Here is a 24678-nt window from a genome sequence, read left to right as displayed (position 1 = left end):
GATGTTCCAACTCCACCTACCTGATGATGGTGAGGGATGGTGTGATCTTCCTGTGTGGAATCCCGGGAATACAGAGGATGGGGACATCTCTCTGGTGGGTTTCTGTAGCTGGAGGACTCCACCATGGTGTCCTGGTACAGATCTTTGGGAAACTCTGACTCCTCCATCCCCCCATCCTCCTCCTCTTTTATCTCTTCTTTAACTTCAACTTTACAATCTCTCAGGTTTCCACTCTGAATATATAATAAAAATGACATCAGTGGTAACAATGCAGATAATGTACAGATCCTAATGATACTATCAGTGATTGTTCCTCATCTACCTGATGATGGTGAGCAATGGTGTGACCTTCCTGTGTGGAATCCCGGGAATACAGAGGACGGGGAAATCTCTCTGGTGGGTTCCCATAACTGGATCCATCTACCTGATGATGGTGAGGGATGGTGTGACCTTCCTGTGTGGAATCCCGGGAATACAGAGGACGGGGACATCTCTCTGGTGGGTTCCCATGACTGGATCCATCTGTAGGAAACACACACACTGACTGAATCCATTGTTTCTATGTGTTTATCAGATGATGGGGGATCTAGGTGGACTCTCCGTTCTGCTCTCTCCTTTTTAATAAAGTCTCCTCTTACCCGGTGATGTGAGGGGAGGCTGATTGTCCATCATGACGTCCTTGTAGAGGTCCTTGTGTCCTTCTAAAGATGGATTATGAGATTGGCAGCTGGTTTTCAACTTTCCAGATGTCTTCTTCACATTTATCCTCTGCAAAATTAAATCATCACTAAGTACAATTACCAAATTCTCCTCACCTCTCCAGTCAGGTCCGTGTTTTATTAAAAGAGATAGGAGTGATGTCATGTGACCTCCCAGAATCCTCCTCACCTCTCCGGTCAGGTCTGTGTTTTATTAATAGAGATAGGATTGATGTCATGTGACCTGCCAGAATCCTCCTCACCTCTCCGGTCAGGTCTGTGTTTTATTAATAGAGATAAGAGTGATGTCATGTTACCTCCCAGAATCCTCCTCACCTCTGAAGGTAATACCCTCCAACTGTGTCCGTCTTCCCCATATTGGCACTATATGTTCCTTAAAGTATGCTGTAAGCAGATCTGTATTTGCGTTGTGAGTAGAGTCGGGACTGGCCAGAGATGGATGACTTTGGTGAAGTTGGTCAGCTTGAACACGTATTGCATGAATTACAATATTCCCAAAATATAGTTGCTACAACCTTCTCGATCTCCTACAGTCCAGCTTCACCCGCAACTTTCCACTGAAACTGCTCTAATATAACTCACCAATGACCAACTAACTGCTAAATCCAACGGACAGTACTCCATACTCAGAAAGGTAGAGCTTTTCTGCTGCCTTTGACACAGTTGACCACCCGCTCTTCCTCAGTAAACTCCACTCACTTGGCCTCCGTGACTCTGCTCTTTCCTGGTTCTCTGGGTGTACAGTTGGATAAATGGTTCTATATTTAGGACGTATCCAGTCTATAAACCAGAGGCTCTGGATGGACGGTTGGATAAATGGTTCTATATTTAGGAGGTATCCGGTCTATAAACCAGAGGCTCTGGATGGACGGTTGGATAAATGGTTCTATATTTAGGACGTATCCGGTCTATAAACCAGAGGCTCTGGATGGACGGTTGGATAAATGGGTCTATATTTAGGACGTATCCGGTCTATAAACCAGAGGCTCTGGATGGACGGTTGGATAAATGGTTCTATATTTAGGACGTATCCGGTCTATAAACCAGAGGCTCCGGATGGACGGTTGGATAAATGGCTCTATATTTAGGACGTATCCGGTCTATAAACCAGAGGCTCTGGATGGACGGTTGGATAAATGGTTCTATATTTAGGACGTATCCGGTCTATAAACCAGAGGCTCTGGATGGACGGTTGGATAAATGGTTCTATATTTAGGACGTATCCGGTCTATAAACCAGAGGCTCTGGATGGACGGTTGGATAAATGGTTCTATATTTAGGACGTATCCGGTCTATAAACCAGAGGCTCTGGATGGACGGTTGGATAAATGGTTCTATATTTAGGATGTATCCGGTCTATAAACCAGAGGCACTGGAAGTTGGAGATAAAAGACATCACGGTGGAGGAAGAGGACGGACATGACGGGGGGTTACTGGGTGTAAATAATATATATAATAATAATAAGATCTTATTACCTCCTCCGTGTAATCCAGCGACGTCTCCTCTCCACCTCGTTCTTCTCTCCCAGAACTTCCCGTCTTCACCTTATAGAATGGCTTGTCTTTGTCTTTCGTCACTTCCGGTTCCTACATTACATCACTTCCTGTCTGAGTGGTCCTCTCCCTGTAATATCTCCATCTTGTGGTGAATTCAATTACCGCATCCTACGTTATGTTTCAGCATTCCGCCCTCTGATTTTGAGGGACTGTCCCTGATTTCAAGGAACTGTCCCTGATTTTGAGGGACTGTCCCTGGTTTGGAACAAAGTCCCCCTGTCTATCTTTCCTCTTCGTTTGTCCCTTGTTTTGGTCTGATCTGTATAGTTGTCTAGAAAATGCACTATTTATCTTTCAAAAAGAGTTTCCCATTCTAAACCTTTCATCCATTTTTTAAATTGCTGCATTTGTAAACTTCAAAAGCCGGTATAAAGGAATAGTGATTTAAAAAAATCAATTGTGGGTTTAACTAATCTTTTTTCTTTTGTATAATTCTTCTTGTAACGGGGCGTGGTGGGGGATGTCCTATGCCTACCTACATTTGCTAATAGGTGTCCCTCATTCCCATCTGAAAAAGTCTGGAGGTATGTACTCCGCATTCATGTAACAGCTCTCTACTCTTTGGTTTTCCCGCACAGCAATGGCTTTCCAGTGGTTCAGATTCCCTCTTTGGGTCGGTCCCCACAGAGGGGTCCTCCCACTCTCTCTTCCTGCACTGCACTGTCTCCTTGGATGAATTTTTTTGACCAGGAAAATCCTGCTCTCTCCTTCTGACAGCCAGGCTTGGTGGGGGCTGTAGTTCAGGCACTATTTTTCCCAAAGGGCATAGCTTTCTAGGGGACTACACGTTCCATCATCCTCCCTCTATTCTTTACTGATTGGTCCCTCCACCACTTATCAGTGGGGAGGATGAGCGAGGGATCATGCAGACACATGTAGCCCTCTGCTAGGGAATGAGGGATCACATATGGAAGCAGGTTACCTGATCTTCAGCTGTTTACTGCCACTCTATACGCCGGCTGTGGAGGGGGGGGGGAATATGACGTTATATTGAGGAATGGAGATGGACCTTTCATATGGTGTCCAGTATCTCCTCATTTGTTGGGAACATGACGTTATATTGAGGAATGGAGATGGACCTTTCATATGGTGTCCAGTATCTCCTCCTCATTTGTTGGGAACATGACGTTATATTGAGGAATGGAGATGGACCTTTCATATGGTGTACAGTATCTCCTCCTCATTTGTTGGGAACATGACGTTATATTGAGGAATGGAGATGGACCTTTCATATGGTGTCCAGTATCTCCTCCTCATTTGTTGGGAACATGACGTTATATTGAGGAATGGAGATGGACCTTTCATATGGTGTCCAGTATCTCCTCCTCATTTGTTGGGAACATGACGTTATATTGAGGAATGGAGATGGACCTTTCATATGGTGTCCAGTATCTCCTCCTCATTTGTTGGGAACATGACGTTATATTGAGGAATGGAGATGGACCTTTCATATGGTGTCCAGTATCTCCTCCTCATTTGTTGGGAACATGACGTTATATTGAGGAATGGAGATGGACCTTTCATATGGTGTCCAGTATCTCCTCCTCATTTGTTGGGAACATGACGTTATATTGAGGAATGGAGATGGACCTTTCATATGGTGTTCAGTATCTCCTCCTCATTTGTTGGGAACATGACGTTATATTGAGGAATGGAGATGGACCTTTCATATGGTGTACAGCAGGGCTTCAAATTTCGAGTCTAGACCTACTAGCCAGGCACAAACCTTACTCTCCACCAGTTGCCCCACCCAACCTTGCCCATGTCCGCCTCCTACCCCACCCCCAGCCCTGTCCCCAACCACATCCCCTTAAAGCTTATGAAATAAAATTTTTCCTTAGAATAAAGAGTCTAAAATATAAAACTATATACAATAATGTATATCCCAGCTCCCCTGTACTCCATTATGGTGATATGACATGTATAAAACTTACTCCTCGAGTCCCCTGCAGCGGTGGAGAGGATGTCTCCTCTCAGCGGAGGAGAGCGGACCTCTCCTGCACCTGTCCCCTCAGCGGCGGTGCCGAAGAAGCGGAAACCAGAACTCGGAAACTGGAACTCATCTTCACAATGAGGCTTAGAGCGCAGCCGCTCCATCATCTGTGCTCGCCGCTAGAGAATTTCTCCTCGCATTTGGCAAGCGGGCGAGTGGCTTTTTCAAGCCCTGGTGTCCAGTATCTCCAACTCTTTTGTTGGGAACATGACATTATATTGATGAATGGAGATGGACCTTTCATATGGTGTCCAGTATCTCATTTGTTGGGAACATGACGCTATATTGAGGAATGGAGATGGACCTTTCATACGGTGTCCAGTATCTCCTCCTCATTTGTTGGGAACATGACGTTATATTGAGTAATGGAGATGGACCTTTCATACGGTGTCCAGTATCTCCTCATTTGTTGGGAACATGATGTTATATTGAAGAATAGAGGTGGACCTTTCATATGGTGTCCAGTATCTCCACCTCATTTGTTGGGAACATGATGTTATATTGAGGAATGGAGATGGACCTTTCATATGGTGTACAGTATCTCCAACCCTTTTGTTGGGAACATGATGGTCACCTTTCCAGTGAGACCTGAGTAAGATAGCAGGGGTGACAGGAAGACAGGGGGCATGCCTTATACTTGGGGATACCTGGACTTTATCCCAATACAACAGAGCACAGGTCTTTCTCAGCAGTATTCCTGACTAAACAGAATTTTCCTGTTCACTTCAGAAATGTGAGTTCCCTATCATCGGTTGCTGAATGCACCACGGCATACCGGTCCATCCCAGCTGGGCTGGCTTTAGTGGATTCTAGAGAACAAACAGCCATGCCTGGAGTGGAATCCTAAAGGCCCCATGTTAAAGTATTCCCATGGTCAACTTGGGAACTTTCCTGTTCATTTTGGGAACATGAGGTCAGCGGGTGATGGATGCACCACAGCAACCTTACCAAATCCCAGCTGGCTTTAGTGCCTTCTAAAAGGGAAATAACCATTCCTGTATTGGAAACCCAAAGCCCGCACGTGAAAGGATTCCCATGGGCCATTGGGAACCACCCATTGTCATGTTCCAGAGGGTTAAAAATGGATATGTGCTGCCCTGCTATGCAACGCCACCATAGTGTGATATATATTCACTGCAGTGTACGTTGCTTTTCATAATTTTCTGCTCTTGTTCATTCTTCTATCAGGATACATCGATGATTACACACACAGAATATTCCTCACGCCACATCCAGAGAACAAAAAAAATATGAAATGAAAAACAACGATTTTGAAAGTTTTTATTTAGAAAGGCAAACCTACAGAACGAAGAGCAAACTGAACATTGAAATACAACCTACTCGGCTCACAAAGCTTTAAAAGTAGAAGGATCGGTAAGTGAAGAGGACGCTGCTCTACGGACCTCGGGAGTCTGGTATCATCAGATGACCTCAGCTGCTGCCACTCTGGCCACGCCCACTGACACATTTCGCTCCCTACCCACCAGGGACTTGGTCCCAGAGAGAAGGATCCGTAAGTGAAGGGAAGAACGCCGCTCTACTGACCCCAGGAGTCTGGTATCTTCAAATTACCTCAGCTGCCACCACTCTGACTACGCCTACTGATGCGTTTCACCCCCTGCCCACCAGGTGCTTGATCATAGAGGCTCAGAGAGAAGGATCGGTAAGTGAAGGGATGGATGCCACTCTGACCCCAGGAGTCCAGTTTCATAAGGTGACCTTAGCTACCACCGCTCTGACCACACCCACTAAAGCGTTTCACCCCCTGCCCACCAGGGAGTTGATCATAGAGGCCCGGATAGAAGGATCAGTAAGGGAAGGATGCCGCTCTACTGACCCCAGGAGTGCAGTATCATCAGGTGACCTCAGCTGCCGCTGCCCTGGCCATGCCCACTCACGCATTTCGCCCCCCGAGGCCCGGATAGGATCGGTACTTTAGTCATGTGATTGTGATATTTTTTTTTTACTTTATTGATAACAAAAGTAATAATTAAAGACCCGACAAGGACCTCCACCACTTTAGAGAGCGTTCCGGGCACGTGCGGCACTCACAGTAATCCTTCGCCATCTTCCTTTTCCTGAAATCCTCTACATCGGGGGGGCGGCTCCAAACTTTCTAAGCGAAGGACCACTTTACTGTCCTTCAGGCTTTTGGGGAGCCGGACTGTGACCAGTGGGAGCAGAAAATTCCCCGGCCTCAGTGGGCATAGACAATGCCCCATCATTGGTTACAATGGGAGGCCCCATTGGTGGTATCAATGGGAGGAAACGCACCATAGATGGTGTCACTGGGAGGAATGGTGTCTCCATCATGGATGAAATCGTGCCCCAAGGGCCAGATTAAGGCTAGCAAAGGACCACCTCCGGCCCCCGGGCCGCAGTTTGGAGACCACCGCTCTACATACCGTATACCACCATCATTGTGATGGAAAAAAAAAAAAAAAAAAAAATTCGAGGAGTCACATTAAGTCGAGTTGATGTTCTACATTTATTACTTCAATTCTATATAACTCCGCACCCAAAGAACGGGGAGGTTGGAGGGAGGGGACTATAGTAGGCTCATCCCGCAATTTGGAGTCTCGAGAAGCAGAAAAAGCCAACAGAAGACTCAACCTAATAAACTCCACCCATAAATGAAATGTGACTTGCCAGGATGGGCAGATTATAAAAAGTCCTTTTTTTTTAGGCCTCAGTCCTTCGATTGGACAAACAGTTCCATCCAATGAAAGCCATCGTCCATTTGTCAAAAAAGGGTCCGCCGGCATGCTCTCTCCTATCGGATTTATGTGCTCTGTAAAACATTCACTGCCGTCTCCAAGTTGTTAGGATGCTCGGAGTTGTGCCTTATCATGTGCGCAAGAAGTAAGTGTTTCTGGCTGAAACATTTCCCGCACTCCGTACACAGATAGGGCTGCTCACTTGAGTGACGTCTCTGGTGGTTAAGAAGGTTTTTTTTCGTGGTGAAACATTTGCCACACTCTGAACACGCATAAGGACGATCCCCTGAGTGGGTTTCCTGGTGAAAAGCAAGGGTTCCTTTGGTAGTGAAACGTTTCCCGCACTCCAAACACGAATAGGGACGCTCCCCCGAGTGAGTCCTCTGGTGTCTGACAAGGTGTTCTTTCCGAGTGAAAGATTTCCCGCACTCGGAGCATGAATAAGGACGCTCGCCCGAGTGAATTCTCTGGTGATTAACAAGATTTTCCTTCGTGGTCAAACATTTCCCGCACTCCGAACACGCATAAGGACTCTCGCCCGAGTGAATTCTCTGGTGATTGACCAGCTTTTCTTTCGTGGTCAAATATTTTCCGCACACTGAACAAGAATAAGGACGCTCACCTGAGTGAACACTTCTCTGGTGTAGAAGAAGCTGTTTTTTCTGAAAAAAGCCTTTTCCGCACTCCGGGCATGAAAAGGGACGCTCGCCTGTGTGCTTTCTTTTGTGTGTATGAAGGTTTCCTTGCTCAGAAAAACATTTTCCGCACTCTAAACAGGAAAAGGGGCGCTCGCCCGTGTGAACCCTCTGGTGCTTACGAAGGTTTCCTTGGTCAGTAAAACATTTTCCACACTCCGAACAGGAAAAGGGGCGTTCGCCCGTATGACTTCTTTGGTGCGTAAGAAGGGATACTTTCTTTGAAAAGCATTTCCCGCAATCGGAACAGGAATAAGGACGCTCGCCAGTGTGACTTCTTTGGTGTTTGCGAAGGCATCCTTTTTGAGAAAAACATTTCCCGCACTCTACACAACAAAAGGGACGCTCGCCCGTGTGAATCCTCTGGTGTATTAGAAGGGTTTCTTTCTTAGAAAAACACTTCCCGCACTCTAAACAGCAAAAGGGACGCTCGCCCGTGTGGATTCTCTGGTGTATAACAAGGTTTCTTTTGTCAGAATAACATTTCCCGCACTCCGAACATGAGTGAGGACGCCCAGCGTTGTGAATTTTCTGATGTTTTTGAAGTGCTTTTTTCTTAGAGAAGGTTTTCCCGCACACCGAACATGAGAATGAGTTCTCTCCCATGTCAGCTCCTTCATGGCTTGAAGAGGGTTTCTGGGGATTGGATGGATCTGTTGATCTATCAGCACTGTGAGAACTTAGATGAACATCTGAAGGCATAGTACAGGATCTATCAGAAGAAGTCTCGGGATTAGAAGGATCTATTGATCTTAGATGGACATCTGAAGTCCTAGTATGGGATTTATGAGAAGATTCCTCGGGATTAGAAGGATCCATTGATCTTAGATGGACATCTGAAGTCATAGTATGAGATCTATCAGAAGAAGCTCCGGGATTAGAAGGATCTAATGATCTTAGATGGACATCTGAAGTCATAGTATGGAATTTATGAGAAGGTTCCTCAGGATTAGAAGGGTCCATTGTTCTTGCCAGCCCACAATATGTGACTTTTGGAGAACGTTGAGCAACGCTAATATCTGCTGCAGTGCAATCTGGAGATGTAATAAAACATCTCTCGGATGTATTCGAATTCCAATAATACTGTCCATCTGTTGAAAAATATAATATATGTTATGTTTGTTTTTATGCTCCTTGGATTGGGTACAATCATAACAGCAATTTAAACCAGATTAAGCGATACACCCAAACCATACCAACACCAAACACCCAAACCATACCAACACCCAAAGCACAGCAAAACCAAACATCCAAACCATACCAACACCAAACCATAAAACACCAACACCCAAACCATACCAACACCAAATCATAAAACACCAACACCCAAACCATACCAACACCCAAACATGCCAACACCAACACCCAAACATATCAACATCAAAACCATACCAACACCAAACACCCAAACCATATCAAAACCCAGACCATATCAACACCAACACCCAAACCATACTAGGTAACAGTAGATCCTTATTGAGGACATTGCTCTAAAGAGGAATAATGATGGACCTCCCTCCACCCTCTAATTATTTCTTCTTCTGGAGAGTTAGGCCTACAACGTCAATGTCTTTACACTTGGAAAGGCCATGAAAAACAATCTTTGTGCTGTGCCACACTATAATGGGCTATACCGGGATTTGCCTGTGAGACTCTGGCGAGTTAAACTGCCTGTGAATCTTGTTAAGTCAGCAATTGTTTGCTAACTGGTTCTCAAGAAGCATGGCTTTGGATTATATTGACATTGCTTGAATAAATGAAGACCACTTAGGCTTTATATACACTCACCAGCCACTTTATGAGGTCCACCTGTTCAATTGCTTAGTAAAACAAATTGCTAATCAGCCAATCACACAGCAGCAGCTCAATGCATTTAGGCCTCTAGACGTGGTGAAGTCAACTTGATAAAGTTCAGACCGAGCATCAGAATGGGGAAGAAAGGGGATTTAAGCGACTTTGAATATGGCACGGTTGTTGGTGCCAGACGGGCTGGTCTGAGTATTTCAAAAACTGCTGATCTCCTGGGATCTCTAGGGTTTACAGAGAATGGTCCGAAAAAGAGAAAATATCCAGTAAGTGGCAGTTGTGTGGAGGAAAATGCCTTGTTGAGGTCAGAGGAGAATGAGCAGACTGATTGGAGATGATAGAAAGGCAACAGGAGGTCAAATAACCCCTCGTTACACCCAAGGTATGCAGAATACCATATCTGAACGCACAACACATCTAACCTTGAAGCAGATGGGCTACAGCAGCAGAAGACCACACCGGGTGCCACTCCTGTCAGCTAAGAACAGGAAACGGAGGCTACAATTGGCACAGGCTCACCAAAATTGGAGAATAAAAGATTGGAAGAACGTTGCCTGGTCTGATGGATTTCAGCTGCAACATTCAGATGGTAGGGTCAGAATTTGGCGTAAACAACATGAAATCATGGATCCATCCTGCCTTGTATCAACGGTTCAGGCTGGTGGTGGTGCCACGGTGTGGTGGATGCATCCTGCCTTGTATCAACGGTTCAGGTTGGTGGTGTCATGGTGGGGTGGATCTATCCTGCCTTGTATCAACGGTTCAGGCTGGTGGTGGTGGTATCATGATGTGGTGGATCCATCCTGTCTTGTATCAATGGTTCAGGCTGGTGGTGTCATGGTGTGGTGGATCCATCCTGCCTTGTATCAATGGTTCAGGCTGGTGGTGGTGTCATGGTGTGGTGGATCCATCCTGCCTTGTATCAATGCTTCATGGATGTGCAGCTGACAAATTTTCAGCAACTGCGTGATGCTATCATGTCAATATGGACCGAAATCTCTGAGGAACGTTTCCAAAACCTTATGGAATCTATTCCACGAAGAATGAAGGCAAAAGGGAGTCCAACCCGGGACTAGCAAGGTGGACCTAATAAAGTGGCCGGTGAGTGAAGATAGGGATAAGGCTTTACTAGGCTTGTGTACCATTTAGTCTCATTTTATCGGACGTTCTGAAGGTCTTCCAAATTTCTATCGTTTTTTAAAAAAAATCTTAAAGCCTTACAAACAAAAAACGTGAACGGTTTCTGCTGAGTACTCACTTGAGCTGATATACAGAGAAGGATCTTCCTCTTTAATCGTCACCATAAATACATCCCCCTTCATACATTGCTGATCACCCATCACATACGTCTCTTCTTCTTCCTCCTTCACCTCAGCTTTGATATCAATCCGTTCCTTGCCCTAAAACCACAAAATGATAACAAAGACCATCCTCAAAACATAAATCACTGACACTCCGAGACCTCAGAGATAATCATCTCATACAGTTTGGTATCATTTTTAAGTTGTAGATACTCCAACCTACCTGATGATGGTGAGGGATGATGTGACCTTTCTGTGTGGAATCCCGGGAATACAGAGGACGGGGACATCTCTCTGGTGAGTTTCTGTAGCTGGATGACTCCACCATGGTGTCCTGGTACAGATCTTTGGGAAGCCCTGACTCCCTCATCCCATCCTCCTCCTCCTCCTCTTTTATCTCTTCTTTAACCTCAACTTTACAATCTCTCAGGCTTCCACTCTGAATATATAATAAAAATGACATCAATGGTAACAGTGCAGATAATGTACAGATCCTAATGATACTATCAGTGATTGTTCCTCATCTACCTGATGGTGAGGGATGGTGTGACCTTCCTGTGTGGAATCCCGGGAATACAGAGGACGGGGACATCTCTCTGGTGGGTTCCCATGACTGGATCCATCTACCTGATGATGGTGAGGGATGGTGTGACCTTCCTGTGTGGAATCCCTGGTATACAAAGGACAGGGACATCTCTCTGGTGGGTTCCTATGACTGGATCCATCTGTAGGAAACACACACACTGACTGAATCCATTGTTTCTATGTGTTTATCAGATGATGGGGGATCTAGGTGGATCCTCCGTACTGCTCTCTCCTTTCCAATAAAGTCTCCTCTTACCCGGTGATGTGAGGGGCAGCCGATTGTCCATCATGACGTCCTTGTAGAGATCCTTGTATACTTCTGAAGATGGATCATGGGATTGGACGTTGCCCAGGTTTCCTCTCCACTTCAAATGTATCCTGTGCAAAATTAAATCATCACTAAGTACATTTCCAGAATCCTCCTCACCTCTCCAGTCAGGTCTGTTTTATTAACCACTTTCCCACCAGGCACTTATACCCCCTTCCTGCCCAGGCAAAATTTTCAGCTTTCAGCGCTGTCACACTTTAAACGACAATTGCGCGATCATGCAACACTGTACCCATATGAAATTTTTATCATTTTTTTGGATGGACGGTTGGATAAATGGTTCTATATTTAGGATGTATCCGGTCTATAAACCAGAGGCTCCGGATGGACGGTTGGATAAATGGTTCTATATTTAGGATGTATCCGGTCTATAAACCAGAGGTTCTGGATGGACGGTTGGATAAATGGTTCTATATTTAGGACGCATCCGGTCTATAAACCAGAGGCTCCGGATGGACGGTTGGATAAATGGTTCTATATTTAGGACACATCCGGTCTATAAACCAGAGGCTCTGGATGGACGGTTGGATAAATGGTTCTATATTTAGGATGTATCCGGTCTATAAACCAGAGGTTCTGGATGGACGGTTGGATAAATGGCTCTATATTTAGGATGTATCCGGTCTATAAACCAGAGGCTCTGGATGGACGGTTGGATAAATGGTTCTATATTTAGGACGTATCCGGTCTATAAACCATGAAAGACATCACAGTGACGATGGAGGACAAAGATCAATGTGCCGATGGAGTAAGAAGGCCAAAGTGCCGATGGAGTAAGAAGACCGACATGACGATGGAGGATAAGGTTACTGGGTGTAAATATAAAATAAGATCTTATTACCTCCTAGGTGTCATCCAGTGATGTCTCCTCTCTCGTTCTCTCTTGGAACTTCCTGTCTTTCCCTTATATAATGCCTTTTCTTCACCTGACATCACTTCCTGTTCCTACTTGACATAACTTCCTGTCTGAGCTGTCCTCTCACAACACATGATATCGCCATCTTGTGCTGATTTTAGTAGCTGCATCGTACCTTCTATTTCCATATTTCGCCCTCCGCCCCGTAGCTCTTTCTTCGGTTATATATATTTTGTAACAATAGCAATTTTATATAAAAAGTTATCAAAGTACAATGTAGCATAAAATGTGAAAAGTAGTAGCACAGCTCAAGTGCATCCTTCATTTTGATATTTCATACATTGTGACGCACATTATACTTCAGTTGAAACCGAATCAATCATTAACTATTTGTATCTTTATTTTTGCATCCTCTGCCGGAAAATGATGTGTTTTGGCTCAGGAGCATTTTTTCTTTATTATTATTTTGTTCACACATTTTAAAATCGGCATTTTGGGTTATAAATATTAAATGTATCAAAAATAATAATATAATAATAAAAAAATAAGTAATTCTACAGATCAATGAATACCAGTGTACTTACATAGTTAGTCTGGCTGAAAAAAGACAAAACTCCTTCCAGTTAAACCGTAAAAAATTTAAACAATATATTCTCTGATTTTTTTTTTTGTACACAATAAAATATGAGATTGTGATGAGTAAATAGATGTGCAGACTGCAAGTGCCCATAAAATAGTGAAAAATGTCGGTACCTATAATGTTGTTCCCTGATCTTTTCCCGCTCGCCGTCCTGAAGGTAGTCGTTGTGGTCCCTAGTTCCTGGGAGGAGCAGAAGAACTGAGGAAGCACCAAGAGGGAGCATGAGAGGGCCTGAGAGTCAGCAGAGGAAGGCATGAAAAATTGATTGGGTGGATCTACTGTATAGTAAAGTCTGGAGCCTGCTAAGAAAAACCAAACACACAGCTGCTGCTTCATCTATAAACTTGTTTCAGGCTTTCCACTTTTCCACTTATCACCTCCTCATTTGTTGAGAACATGACATTCTATTGGGGAACAGAGATGGACCTTTCATATGGTGTCCAGTATCTCCTCCTCATTTGTTGGGAACATGACGTTATATTGAGGAATGGAGATGGACCTTTCATATGGTGTACGGTATCTTCACCTCATTTGTTGGGAAAGTGATGTTGAGGAATGGAGATGGACCTTTCATATGGTGTACAGTATCTCCTGCTCATTTGTTGGGAACATGACATTCTGTTGAGGAATGGAGATGGACCTTTCATATGGTGTCCAGTATCTCCTCAGTTGTTGGGAACGTGACGTTATATTGAGGAATGGAGATGGACCTTTCATATGGTGTCCAGTATCTCCTCCTCATTTGTTGGGAACGTGACGTTATATTGAGGAATGGAGATGGACCTTTCATATGGTGTACAGTATCTCCTCATTTGTTGGGAATGTGACGTTATATTGAGGAATGGAGATGGACCTTCCATATGGTGTCCAGTATCTCCTCCTCATTTGTTGGGAACGTGACGTTATATTGAGGAATGGAGATGGACCTTTCATATGGTGTCCAGTATCTCCTCCTCATTTGTTGGGAACGTGACGTTATATTGAGGAATAGAGATGGACCTTTCATATGGTGTCCAGTATCTCCTCCTCATTTGTTGGGAACATGATGTTATATTGAGGAATGGAGATGGACCTTCCATATGGTGTACCGCAGGGCTTGAAAAAGCCGCTCGCCCGCTCGCCAAATTCCTCTGTGGTGAGCGGCGAGCACAGATGAAGCATGGAGCAACTATACCTGCGCTCCAAGCCTCATTGTGAAGCCGAGTTCCGGTTTACAACTTCCGGTTTCCGGCTTCTGCGGCACTGCCGCCAAGGGGACAGGTGCAGGAAGGGTCCGCTCTCCTCCGCTGAGAGGAGACACCCTCTCCACCACCGCGGGGGACATTAAGTACTGTATACAACATGTCCTATCACTATAATGAAGTACAGGGGAGCTGGGATATACGTTACTGTATACATGTCATATCACTATAATGGAGTACAGGGGAGGGGGGATATACATTACTATGTACAGTTTTATATTTTGGACTATTTATTCTAAAGAAAAAGGTAATTTCATAAGCTTTAAGGGGGCGTGGTTGGGGAGGGCCGGGGGTGGGGTTTGGGGCAGGGTGGCGTTGGACCTGGGCAAGGTTAGGTGGGGCAACTGGTGGAGAGTAAGTTTTGTGACCAGCTAGTAAGTCTGGATTCGAAATTTTAACCCCTGGTGTACAGCATCTCCTCCTCATTTGTACGGTATAACATGACGTTATATTGAGGAATGGAGTTGGACCCTTCATATGGTGTCCAGTATCTCCTCATTTGTTGGGAACATGATGTTATATTGAGGAATGGAGATGGACCTTTCATATGGTGTCCAGTATCTCCTCCTTATTTGTTGGGAACATGACGTTATATTGAGGAATGGAGATGGACCTTTCATATGGTGTACAGTATCTCCTCCTCAATTGTTGGGAACATGACATTATATTGAGGAACGGAGATGGACTTGTTATATGGTCACCTTTCCTGTCAGAAGCTGTGTAAGACAGTGGGACAAGGGTGAGAAGGGGCATGCCTCGTGCTTGGGGATGCATATCATTTTTCCCAGTATAGTAGGGCACGTCTTCCTCAGGATTATTCCTAACAGGATTTTCCCCGGAACTTTCCTGTGGGGTCGGCGGGTGATGGATACACCATGGCAACTTTATCAATCCCAGCTGGGCTGGCTTTAGTGCCTTCTAAAGGGGAAGTATACATTCCCGGATTGGAACCCAAAAGCCTGAATGTGAAAGGATTCTTATGGGCCATTGGGAACCACCCATTGACATGCACAAGAGGGTTCAAAATTATATATGTGCTGCCCTGCTATGTAACAGCACCATATATGTGATAAATACTGCAGTCTACATTGCGTGTTATCACGTTCCCCTTGGCCTTGTGGCCTATTCTTCTATTAGGATACATCGATGATTACACACACGGATTATACCTCACACCAAATCCAGACAATACAAGAAATAAAATGAAATAAAAAACAATTTGATAGATTTTTAATATTTATAAAGATGAAAGTAAAGAATGAAGAACAAGCTAAAAAATTAAAATACAACACATGGGGCTCAATTTAGAAGTTTCACCACTTTAGAGAGCAGAGCCTACTGAGCATGTGCAGAGCCTGCTGAGCACCATCTTCCTTTCTCTGAAATCCTGTACATGTATTGCTGACAAGTTAGGGCGGTATAGTGGCAGGTTAGGGTAGTATAGTTGCGGGTTAGGGCGGTATAGTGGCGGGTTAGGGCGGTATAGTGACAGGTTAGGGTAGTATAGTGGCGGGTTAGGGCGGTATAGTGGCGGGTTAGGGCAGTATAGTGACAGGTTAGGGTAGTATAGTGGCGGGTTAGGGCGGTATAGTGGCAGGTTAGGGTAGTATAGTGGCAGGTTAGGGTAGTATAGTGGCAGGTTAGGGCGGTTAGCCCACCCCAGCACCCTCGTAGATCCGGCCATGATGCAAAATAGAAAAAAAAGAATTGAATGGGAATACAGCAAAGTTGAGGGATGTGCCTACATGTGGCACGTCCCACCATTTGGCATCTCCAAGAAACAGAAAAAGCCAATAAGCTCCATCTGTAAATGAAACGTGACATTTGCGGGTTGGACCCCATTATAAATCGCACTTTTTTTTATCATCCGGTCAATCTATGGAATAAACCGTTCCACCCATTATCATACATTTCTCAAAAGAGTCAGCAAACGTGGTCTCTATGATTAGACTTTTTTTTTTTATTAATTATTTTCATTTTCCAAGACATACAGGAAAAATACAAACGTTGCGACAATATACAGGCCGGCCTTAGACCTTTGCGTGTGAATCAGGGTTAAGGTACACCATACATACAAATCCAACATGGCTTCCGTCCACTAAATGAACAACTTGAAGACCAGTCCTATTCCGACGCTTTTTTTTTTTTTAACATGTAAGAAAAAAAAACTATTTATTTTGTTAAAAAATTACTTAGAACCACCAAAAATTATATTTTTTTTTTTAGCAGAGGCCCTAGAGAATAAAACGGTGGGTGTAGCATTTTTTTTTTTATGCCACACAGAAGCATTTTAGTTTTTAATTGCAATTTTATGAGAAAAAAAATACATTTCATTTAATTTTACATTATTTAAAAAAAAAAGATTTTAATTTAGATTAATAAATAAATTAACTAATTAATTAATTTATTTAAATTCACAAAAAATGTACTCCTGGATTGTTCGGTAAAATATAAAAGAGGACGTTACGCCGAATAAATAAGATACCGAACATGTCGCGCTTTTAAAATTGCACACGCCTGTGGAACGGCGCCGAACTACAGTACTTAAAAATCTCCATAGGCGACATTTTTAAAAAGTCTCGCACTGACACTTGCGGTGATGCCTCGCACGTGGGGTGCGACCGCCGTGTACGTACTGACGCGCGCGCACGTTTGCCTTTGCGTGCAAGCATGTTGGGATGGGGGGATGCTTTAAAAACATTTTCTTAAATTAATATTATTTATTTATTTACACTTTTATTTTTTTTTAACCCCTCCCCCTCCTGAGCCATGTCTCACATATCGAACCTCCAATGAACAAAAGAAGCCAACGGAAGACTCCATCTTTAACCCCTCCCCCTCCAGAGGATTCCCCCCCCCCTTCCTGAAAAGGTCGTTTTTTTAGCCCCTCCCCCTCCTGAGCCAGGTCTCACATATCGAACCTCTAATGAACAAAAGAAGTCATCGGAAGACTCCACCTCTAACCCCTACCCCTCCAGATGATTCCCCCCCCCCTTCCTGACCAGGCCATTTTTTGCGCTACAGCTCTGCATTACTTTAACTGACAATTACGCGGTCATGCAACGCCACACCCAAATGAAGTTGACGTCTTTTTTTTCCCCCACGAATGGAGCTTTCTTTTGGTGGTACTGGATCCCCTGTGCGGTTTTTCATTTTTTGCGCTATAAAAAAAAAAACAACTGACCATTTTGAGAAAAAAATCTATATTTTTGACTTTTTGCTATTAAACCTTTCCGGTAAAAAATTTTAATTTCGCCATACATTTTGCCCAAAATGTATTCCCGCTAAAAAAAAAAAAATCCTGATACGTGTAAATTAATTGGTTTACGTGAAAGTTATAGCGTCTACAAATGGCGGGATAGATACTGGAATTTTACTAGTAATGGCAGCGATCAGCGACTTATAGCGGGACTGCGGTGGGCATTCTGACACTGGGGGGGGGGGGACTAACTTGGTGTCACTGACATCCCCAGTGACAACAATACAGTGATCAGTGCTAATAAAAAGCACTGGCACTGTACTAATATCACTGGGCAGGAATGGGTTAACATCTGAGGCGATCAAAGGGTTAACTGTGTGCTGGGTGTGGTTTACTAGGGGGCGTGGTCTATTACTAGGGGCGGGGTCTGTGTGCTTCACTGTAATCACACTGCTCTGGATGGATGAATGGTCAGTCCGCCACTGCCGAGTTGACAGGGAGGCAACAGTCCTCCTCCCCGTCGTTGATCATCGGAAATCACCAGGCGATGGCGAGTAATTACCGGCCGGGACCCGATTATTGACAGCCTGGTGATCAGATGCTTATTACAAGTCAAAAAATGCTGGGGAAACCGGAAGTGGCAAGATGCTCTGGATTCTAATATCATAGAGATGATCAGGGACATTCCAGTCCCCGCTCAGCTCTATGGTAGGCCGGCAGATCCACCGGCTTTAATGCCAGGCTCCCGGTGGGACTTGAGAGTGCAGATAGGGAGGGGGCCAGTGATCCAGCGGCTAATTATTCTGGCCCAGTGGTCTCCAAACTGCAGCCTAGGGGCCAGATGCAGCCCTTTGCTTGCTTTTATCTGGCCCTTGGGGCCTTATTTCATCTACTGATACCAATTGGATATAAATCCCCCCCACTTACACCAATGAAGGGGGCACAACTCCTTCCAATGACACCAATGATGAGGCGCAATTCCTCCCAGTGACACAAATGATAGGGTCCAATGACACCAAGGAAGGGGGCAAAACTCCTTCCAATGACACCAATGATGAGGCACAACTTCTTCCAATGACACCAATGATGAGGCACAATTCCTCCCAGTGACACACATGATAGGGTCCAATGACACCAAGGAAGGGGGCACAACTCCTTCCAATGACACCAACGATGAGGCACAATTCCTCCCAGTGACAAATGATAGGGTCCAATGACACCAATGAAGGGGGCACAACTCCTTCCAATGACACCAATGATGAGGCACAATTCCTCCCATTGACACAAGTGATAGGGTCCAATGACACCAACGAAGGCGGCACAACTCCTTCCAATGAGACCAATGATGAGGCACAACTCCTTCCAATGACACCAATGATGAGGCACAACTCCTTCCAATGACACCAATGATGAAACACAACTCCTTCCAATGATACCAATGATGAGGCACAATTCCTCCCAGTGACACATATGATAGGGTCCAATGACAACAATGAAGGGGACACAACTCCTTCCAATGACACCAATAATGAGGCACAACTCCTTCCAATGACACCAATGGTGAGGCAAAACTCCTTCCAATGACACCAATGATGACGCACAACTCCTTCCAATGATACCAATGATGAGGCACAATTCCTCCCAGTGACACACATGATAGAGTCCAATGACACCAATGAAGGGGACACAACTCCTTCCAATGACACCAATAATGAGGCACAACTCCTTCTAATGACACCAATGATGAGGCACAATTCCTCCCAGTGACACACGATAAGGTCCAAGTACACCAATGATGAGGCACAACTGCTTCCAATGACACCAATCTCTACTCCCACTGGCTGCAGTCCGGCCCTCATAAAGTCTGAAGGACAGTAAAGTGGCCCTTGGTTTAGAAGGTTTGAAGACCCCCGGTCTAGACCATAGTGATTCTCCTGTTCCCTGTATAGTCTGAGTAGGTGATGGACAAAGAGATCAAGAATCCAAAATGGAAGTCTATTAACTCTCTTGGGGCTACTGGGGCTCAGGACGACTCAGCTTGTGATGAGGTCAAAACCTTGTGAGAGCCCGGTGAGGAACGGGAACATACGTAAAGGCAGAATCAAGGCGGTAGGATGGAGCGTGGAAGGAGTATTGGGGGGGGGGGGAGGGACATGGGGTGTATAGGAGTATTGGGGGGGGGCAAGCGGAATGGGGTGTATGCAACTGAGCGAGTTGTCTATCATAAGCCCTACAGAGGGTGTGGGGTCCAGCAGAGGTCACTTCTATGAAGGGGCCCATTGTTCAGGGGTTTATGCTTGGGATCCCATTCTAGCCTTGTGTTCCTGGGAACAGGTGAATTCGTCTCAATGGAACCCCCAAATTCCTCCCTGCCACTTGCATAGGTCAACGGGGGGGGGACGATGGGGGGATCCCCAAGTTCCTCCCTGCCACTTAAACACCATACCTCCCCCCATTTGTTTAATTTCCTTGAATTTAGTAAACCATAGGCCAGGGGCGGACTGACAACTCATGGGGCCCCCGGGCAATAGGGGATCATGGGGCCCCTGTGTCCTTGCCCAAACTCAAAAAAGCCTATGAAAAAGGTAACAGGGGCATCTCATGGGGCCCCCTACTGACTCCGGGCCCTCGGGCAGTGCCCGAGTTTCCAATTGGTCAGTCCGCCCCTGCCATAGGCTGATGGGGGAAGATGGGGGGGGTCCCCAAGTTCTTCCCTGCTATTTGCTGATGCTATAACTCCCCCCATTTGTTTAGTTTTCTGGAATTTAGCAAACCATAGGCCGACGAGGGAGGATGGGGGGAACCCCCAGCAGAGGTCACTTCTATGAAGGGGCCCATTGTTCAGGGGTTTATGCTAGGGATCCCATTCTAGTCTTGTGTTCCTGGGAACAGGTGAATTCGGCTCAATAGAACCCCCAAGTTCCTCCCTGCCTTTTGCTGATGCCATACCTCCCCCATTTGTTTAGTTTCCTTTAATTTAGTAAACCATAGGCTGATGGGGAAGATGGGGGGGTCCCCAAGTTCCTCCCTGCCACCATACCTCCCCCCATTTGTTTAGTTTACTTGAATTTAGTAAACCGTAGGCTGATGGCGGGGATGGGGGACCCCCAAGTTCCTCCCTACCATCTGCTGATGCCATACCTCCCCCCATTTGTTTAGTTTCCTGGAATTTAGCAAACCATAGGCCGACGAGGGAGGATGGTGGGGACCCCCAGCAGAGGACACTTCTATGAAGGGGCCCATTGTTCAGGGGTTTATGCTTGGGATCCCATTCTAGCCTTCTGTTCCTGGGAACAGGTGAATTCAGCTCAATAGAACCCTCAAATTCCTCCCTGCCACTTTCATAGGTCAACAGGGGACAATGGGGGGGATCCCCAAGTTCCTCCCTGCCACTTCCTGACACCATACCTCCCCCCCTTTGTTTAGTTTCCTGGAATTTAGCAAACCATAGGCCGACGAGGGAGGATGGTGGGGACCCCCAGCAGAGGACACTTCTATGAAGGGGCCCATTGTTCAGGGGTTTATGCTTGGAATCCCATTCTAGCCTTGTGCTCCTGAGAACAGGTGAATTCGGCTCAAAAGAACCCCCAAATTTCTCCCTGCCATTTGCTGATGCCATACCTCCCCCCATTTTTTTAGTTTCATTGAATTTAGTAAACCATAGGCCAGGGGCGGACTGACAACTCATGGGGCCCCCCGGGCAATAGGGGATCCTGGGGCCCGTGTCCTTGCCCAAACTCAAAAAAGCCTATGAAAAAAGTACCTGGGGCATCTCATGGGGCCTCCTACTGACCCCGGGCAGTGCCCAAGTTTCAAAATGGTCAGTCCGCCACTGCCATAGGCTGATGGGGGAAGGTTCCCCAAGTTCCTCCCTGCCATTTGCTGATGCCATAACTCCCCCCATTTGTTTAGTTTCATTGAAATTAGTAAGCCATAGGCTGATGCGGGGATCCCCAAGTTCCTCCCTGCCATTTGCTGATGCCATACCTCCCCCCATTTGTTTAGTTTCATTGAATTTGCAGACCATAGTCTGATGGGGGAAGATGGGGGGGTCCCCAAGTTCTTCCCTGCCATTTGCTGATCTCATACCTCCCCCATTTGTTTAGTTTCATTGAATTTGCAGACCATAGCCTGATGGGGGGAGGATCCCCAGCAGAGGTCACTTCTATGAAGGGGTCCATTGTTCAGGGGTTTATGCTTGGGATCCCATCCTAGCCTTATACTCCCGGGAACAGCCTGCAGAACCAGCGTGATCATGTGATCTGTATAACATTTACCGCAGTCCGGAAGCTGTGAGGATGCTCTGAGCTGTGTACTTTCATGTGTCTAAGAAGTTCCTGTTTCACTGCAAAACATTTCCCGCACTCAGTACATAAATAGGGACGCACCCCTGAGTGACGTTTCTGGTGAATACCAAGGTGCCCTTTCTGAATGAAAGTCTTCCCGCACTGGGAACACGAGTACGGGCGCTCGCCCGAGTGATTTCTCTGGTGTAGAATAAGCTGTTCTTTTGAGAAAAAACATTTTTCGCACTCGGAACAGGAAAAAGGCCGCACGCCGGTGTGCTTTCTTTTATGTTTACGAAGGTTTGTCTGGTCAGAAAAACATTTCCCGCACTCTAAACAAGAAAAGGGGCGCTCGCCCGTATGAACTCTCAGGTGTTTATGAAGGTTTCCTCGGTCAGAAAAACATTTTCCGCACTGTAAACAGGAAAAGGGGCGCTCGCCCGTATGACTTCTCTGGTGCGTAAGAAGGGTTCCTTTCTTCGAAAAACATTTCCCGCAATCCGAACACGAATAGGGACGCTCCCCACTGTGGCTTCTTTGGTGTTTCAGAAGGTATCCTTTATCAGGAAAACATTTTCCGCACTCTGAACAGGAAAAGGGGCGCTCACCCGTGTGAATTCTCTGGTGGGTAAGAAGGGATCCTTTACCAAAAAAACATTTCCCGCACTCCAAACAGGAATAGGGACGCTCTCCCGTATGAAACCTCTGGTGTGCAAGAAGGGTTCCTTTCCTAGGAAAACTTTTCCCGCATTCTGGACATGAATAGGGACGTTCACCAGTGTGACTTCTTTGGTGTTTAATGAGGCATCCTTTTTGACGAAAACATTTCCCGCACTCTGAACAGCAAAAGGGACGCTCACCGGTGTGAGTTTTCTGATGTGAGACAAGGTTTTTTTTCCCGGGAAAACATTTTCCGCACTCGGAACAACAAAAAGGACGCTCACCCGTGTGAATTCTCTGGTGCAAAACAAGGCTTTCCTTCTTAGAATAACATTTTCCACACTCCGAACAGGAATGAGGACGCTCACCCTTGTGAGTTTTCACATGTCCCAGTAGTCCTCTTCTCTTAGCGAATGTTTTCCCGCACAACAAACATGATAATGAGCTCCCTCCTGTGTGAGCACCCTCATGGCTTGAAGAAGATATCTTGGGATTGGATGGATCTGTCATTCTGCCAACAGTGTGAGAAGTTAGATGGACATCGGAAGTCATAGTATGGGATTTATCAGAAGATTCCTCAGGATTAGAAGGATCCATTGATCTTAGATGGACATCTGAAGTCATAGTATGGGATTTATCAGAAGATTCTTCAGGATTAGAAGGATCTGTTGATCTTACATGGACATCTGAAGTCATAAAATGGGATTTATCAGAAGATTCTTTGGGATTAGAAGGAACCATTGATCTTAGATGGACATCTGAAGTCATAGTATGGGATTTATGAGAAGATGCTTTGGGATTAAAAGGATCCATTGATGTTAGGTAGACATCTGAAGTCATAGTATGGGATTTATGAGAAGATGCCTTGGGATTAGAAGGATGCATTGATCTTAGGTGGACATCTGAAGTCATAGTATGGGATCTTTGAGAAGATTCCTCAGGATTAGAAGGATACATTGATCTTAGATGGACATCTGAAGTCATACTATGAGATTTATGAGAAGATGCCTCAAGATTAGAAGGATCCATTGATCTCAGGTGGACATCTGAAGTCATAGTATGGGGTTGATCAGAAGATGCCTCAAGATTAGAAGGATCCATTGATGTTGCCCACCAGTAAAATGTTGCTTTTGGAGAACATTCTGCAATGTCACTATCTTCTGCAGTACAATCTGGAGGTAGTTTCTTCGATGTATTTATATTCCATAAGTACTGTCCTTCTGCTGAAAAACAATTAACATACATTATGTTTGTTTTTATGCGCTTGAATTCTAAAGTCATGAATATTGTTCAATACTTTCTCTGAGCTTTGACATTGAATCAGGTACAATCATAACAGCAAACAATGAACATGCACTGAATCAGATGATACACCCAAAAACCATACTAGGGAACAGTAGTTGTGAATTGAGAACATTGATATAATGAAGAATAGTGATGGACCTTCCTCCACCTCACTTACTGACACCATGACAACATATGCAGAAAAAAAAGGAATGAGGACTCATGTCCTCAGTCACGTTCTCTGTTTCCAAAAAACAGACATCAGGTGTCTTTTTAGACCCCTGATGTTTCACCAAATACACCTTGGGGGGGGGGGAACTATACTGGGCGATATACTGCCCTGGGGGATGTTCTGGGGGACAGACTGATCTGGGAGCAATTAAATTTTGGACAGATTGACTTGGGGGGGGGGGGGGGGTAGAATTTTTGGGAGACAGACTCTTCTGCTGGGGATGTGCTGGGGGACAGACTGACCTGGGGGGATTTTACTAGGGGACTAACTGACCTGAGGGGAAGGGGGAAAGATTTTACTGAGGGACAGAATGACCTCGGGGGAGGATATACTACAGGACAGATTGACCTGAGGAGGATTATGCTGGGGGACAGACTGACCTGGTGGGGATATTACTAAGGGACAAATTGACCTGGGGGGAAGAGGGAAAGATTATACTAGGGGAAAGCTGACCGGGGGGGAATCACTATGGGACAGACTGACCTGGGGGGGGTTACTGGGGGACAAATTCGCCTGGGGGTAAAGAATTATACTGGCAGACAGAATTACTGGGTGGGGATATACTGGGGGACAGAATGA

The 24678-nt window shown here is 45.4% G+C and overlaps 2 protein-coding genes across 6 annotated transcripts in view; both read right to left on the bottom strand.

The window, feature by feature from the left end:
- LOC149440487 (uncharacterized) overlaps positions 1-24678 on the bottom strand; it is a 67317-nt gene that overhangs the window by 26505 nt on the left and 16134 nt on the right. The window contains exons 1-4 of one of the 5 annotated variants that reach the window (XM_089658532.1): positions 2196-2286; positions 639-768; positions 323-522; positions 21-233 (exon numbers count right to left, since the gene is read on the bottom strand). The exons of 2 other annotated variants lie outside the window; for them this stretch is intronic. In XM_089658532.1, the coding sequence (XP_089514658.1) occupies positions 21-233; positions 323-522; positions 639-672 (447 nt within the window). In that variant the 5' untranslated portion in view covers positions 673-768; positions 2196-2286. Of the gene's footprint in view, positions 1-20; positions 234-322; positions 523-638; positions 769-2195; positions 2287-17342; positions 23807-24678 lie in introns of those variants that run through there. 2 more of the 5 variants (XM_089658526.1, XM_089658527.1) reach the window with 2 other exon arrangements.
- LOC149440489 (uncharacterized) lies at positions 5537-12626 on the bottom strand. Its single transcript, XM_089658533.1, has 6 exons — positions 12543-12626; positions 11630-11751; positions 11317-11513; positions 11012-11227; positions 10746-10887; positions 5537-8772 (listed from the first exon to the last, which is right to left on the bottom strand). The coding sequence occupies exons 1-6, from the start codon at positions 12554-12556 to the stop codon at positions 7052-7054; spliced, it is 2412 nt and encodes an 803-aa protein (XP_089514659.1). The 5' UTR covers positions 12557-12626; the 3' UTR covers positions 5537-7051.

Source organism: Staurois parvus, unplaced genomic scaffold, assembly GCF_062004578.1.
Source record: "Staurois parvus isolate SC_StPar_1 unplaced genomic scaffold, SC_StPar_1.0 ptg001079l, whole genome shotgun sequence".
Classification (NCBI taxonomy): Eukaryota; Metazoa; Chordata; class Amphibia; order Anura; family Ranidae; genus Staurois; species Staurois parvus.
Note: the sequence above shows the minus strand (reverse complement) of the source record. Positions and strands in the feature narration are given on the sequence as shown.

Excerpts from the sequence above, each read along its gene's own strand:
- LOC149440489 (XM_089658533.1), bottom strand. Across the intron at positions 11,228-11,316 it reads ACACCATCCCTCACCATCAG|AGTGGAAGCCTGAGAGATTG; the intron begins GTAGATGAGGAA and ends TTATATATTCAG. Across the intron at positions 8,773-10,745 it reads TTCTCTGTATATCAGCTCAA|ATGGACAGTATTATTGGAAT; the intron begins GTGAGTACTCAG and ends ATTTTTCAACAG.